At 44.6% G+C, this 2,368-nt stretch overlaps 1 protein-coding gene across 1 annotated transcript; it reads right to left on the bottom strand.

Moving 5' to 3' along the window:
• Positions 1-250: 250 nt before the first annotated feature.
• On the bottom strand, positions 251-1,998 carry LOC111972007 (zona pellucida sperm-binding protein 3-like). Its single transcript, XM_023998831.2, has 5 exons — positions 1,403-1,998; positions 1,197-1,315; positions 989-1,092; positions 565-742; positions 251-381 (listed from the first exon to the last, which is right to left on the bottom strand). The coding sequence occupies exons 1-5, from the start codon at positions 1,919-1,921 to the stop codon at positions 252-254; spliced, it is 1,050 nt and encodes a 349-aa protein (XP_023854599.1). The 5' UTR covers positions 1,922-1,998; the 3' UTR covers position 251.
• Positions 1,999-2,368: the final 370 nt, after the last annotated feature.

Raw genomic sequence — 2,368 nt, 5'->3', positions numbered from 1 at the left:
TGATTAACACATTCATAAATGGAGATAATATAAGCAGTCCAAAAAAATGTCAAAATCACGAGATCACATAGAGTTGTTTGGATAGGGTGCCTGTCCGTACTATCTACAGTAGGCATAATTACAGTAACATTTAATATTTAAGTGCGATAAAGGTAAGAAATAATAAAGCTCAGAACCTATTTGGTCGCCATATTCATCCATTATATATAATATGGGACCATTCCGAAGCTAATTTGCAGAAGATCTCAGGATTAACTACTCACTGAGCCAGTGTTCACAGCATGAAACCTAAAGGCTTCTATCTGGAACTGGAGAGTGTCATCCATGGTGCGAGGTATGAACTGGGACCTGGAGCCTGTCAGCTTGGTGTCGACCAGACAACTGAAGGCCACAAAAATCAAAATTAGGCTACCTACACTGCTGAAACTCTGGAGGGATGCCATTCAAGATGGCTGTTGATCTGAAGTGTGGGCAGGTGGAGGGAATGGGAAATGCTTTCCTTAGCAGATTAAAGCAAACGATTAGTCCTTGAACTAGATCAAGTACCTTACAAAGGATACTCACCCACRGTTCTCGATGAAGGCATATCTTGGGACAGTGTTGGTGTTTGGGATGACTGTGGCTACACAGTTGTCCACAAAGACTCRGAGGGGCACATGGTAGAACTGGACGACAGAAGCTTCAAAGTTAATATTATCTCCAAGGACGTACTCTTTGCTGGGTCTCTCCAACTGCCAGTTGTCTGCGAAGACAAGGCAACAGTCTAATACTCATTCCAAGTCAGACCCTGCTCTAGTTTATCAGCAGTGTGGTTTTATCATGGCAAATATAACTGCCATCCTTTTGTACTCTGGGGTAGCCACCTCATTCCAATAACTCAGTGGCGGTTACATTTKCCAGTTGGCACCACCATAGTTTACAAACAAGTGCAGAGACAGCACTTAAGTCAAGAGMAATGCCAATAAGGCAAGGACAAGCAGTTACTAACCAGTCATTAGCCTCAGGGAGAAGTAGAGGAGCTCCTCTGCAACCTTAGTGGAGGCATAGGGATTCCAGGTGGGCTTCACTGAATCACTGCTCACATCATGATTTCTGTAAAGGAGTCTTTAAATGTGAAACCAAATGGCCAAGGAAGTGTATCCAAAGTTGATTGAACTGAAGAAAAAGAAAAAACATTGCAGGTGTAGTCAACTCACCTTTGATAGTGGCACTCAACCCAGAACACCACTTCTCTAGTCCGAACAATGGGGCTGCTGCCCAGGGTGGCTGGTGTATAACGGAGTGTGAAGACATAGACAAGTGAATCTTCAGTCATCTGGAATCAGAGCAGCAAACGGCATTGTAAGAAAATCAATGGTAGTCAACCTAGAAAAGTCATAACGAYGCTAATGCTCAACGTTACCGTCAGAGTGCTGCCACATTCGTGCAGCTCAGTGACAAAGATCAGAACTTGAGCGGAAGTATCCTCCCCAGTGACAGCACAGCCTCCCAAAGTAAGATCCGCTGGGTGAATGAGTTGGCCGATACCGAGCAGATCTCTCTTSACTTCCACACGAGCAGCAGTCTCCCCACATTGAACTGCAACGCTACTGGCAGGCACAGGCAGCGGTCTCTGCTCATCAATAGCCAACTGCACCTCTTTGACTGGATCTTCAGGATATCTCCAGGTCAAAGGCTCATTGAAGGTCTGCTTTGACTGGAGGAAAGGTTTTTGAACTTGCATCGGTGTCTGGACCCTRGCGGGCCATTGCACAGGCCTTGGTTGAAATCTGGCTGGTTCTTGAACAGGCCTATACTGTGGAACAAATCTCCCAGGGGCATGTGCAGCTTGACTCCGAGCTTCCGCTTCCCGATAAAGCTGCTGAACTGTAGCTGAACAGCCAAAGGTAAGAAGTAGGAGGAATGTAATACAGAGCGCCATTATTCTCTAGTTTCTAGTCTCAATTGTACATATTTCTTTGACATTTGCAATACCTACAGTGTCTCTGAACAGCCATTTTGTATYCCTTTTTCTTAKTGTGACTCCACCCCTTGTTTGATTTACCTAATGATGTTCCAGACATGTTACACGGCTGCACATATACTACAATCTGAACTGGATGTATCTCAATACTGTCAAGTATCTTCATTTATAATAGGGATGGTCAACTCCAGTCCTGGGGGGAACCTGTTTGGTGTCACAGCGAAGCTCCCAGCGTCACAACACCTGACTCCAAATAATCACTAATCATAATCTTTAGTTTAAAATACAATTAGTTTAATCAGCTGTGTTAGCTAGGGATGGGAAGAAGTGTGACATCACTCTGGCACTGAGGATGGAGTGGCCATTCTTGTTTATAATGTCCTTGGACCCGTTTTCTTGAAAGCA

This window comes from Salvelinus sp. IW2-2015, linkage group LG13, assembly GCF_002910315.2.
Source record: "Salvelinus sp. IW2-2015 linkage group LG13, ASM291031v2, whole genome shotgun sequence".
NCBI lineage: Eukaryota > Metazoa > Chordata > Actinopteri > Salmoniformes > Salmonidae > Salvelinus > Salvelinus sp. IW2-2015.
This window is presented reverse-complemented; position numbering and strand designations above follow the sequence as displayed.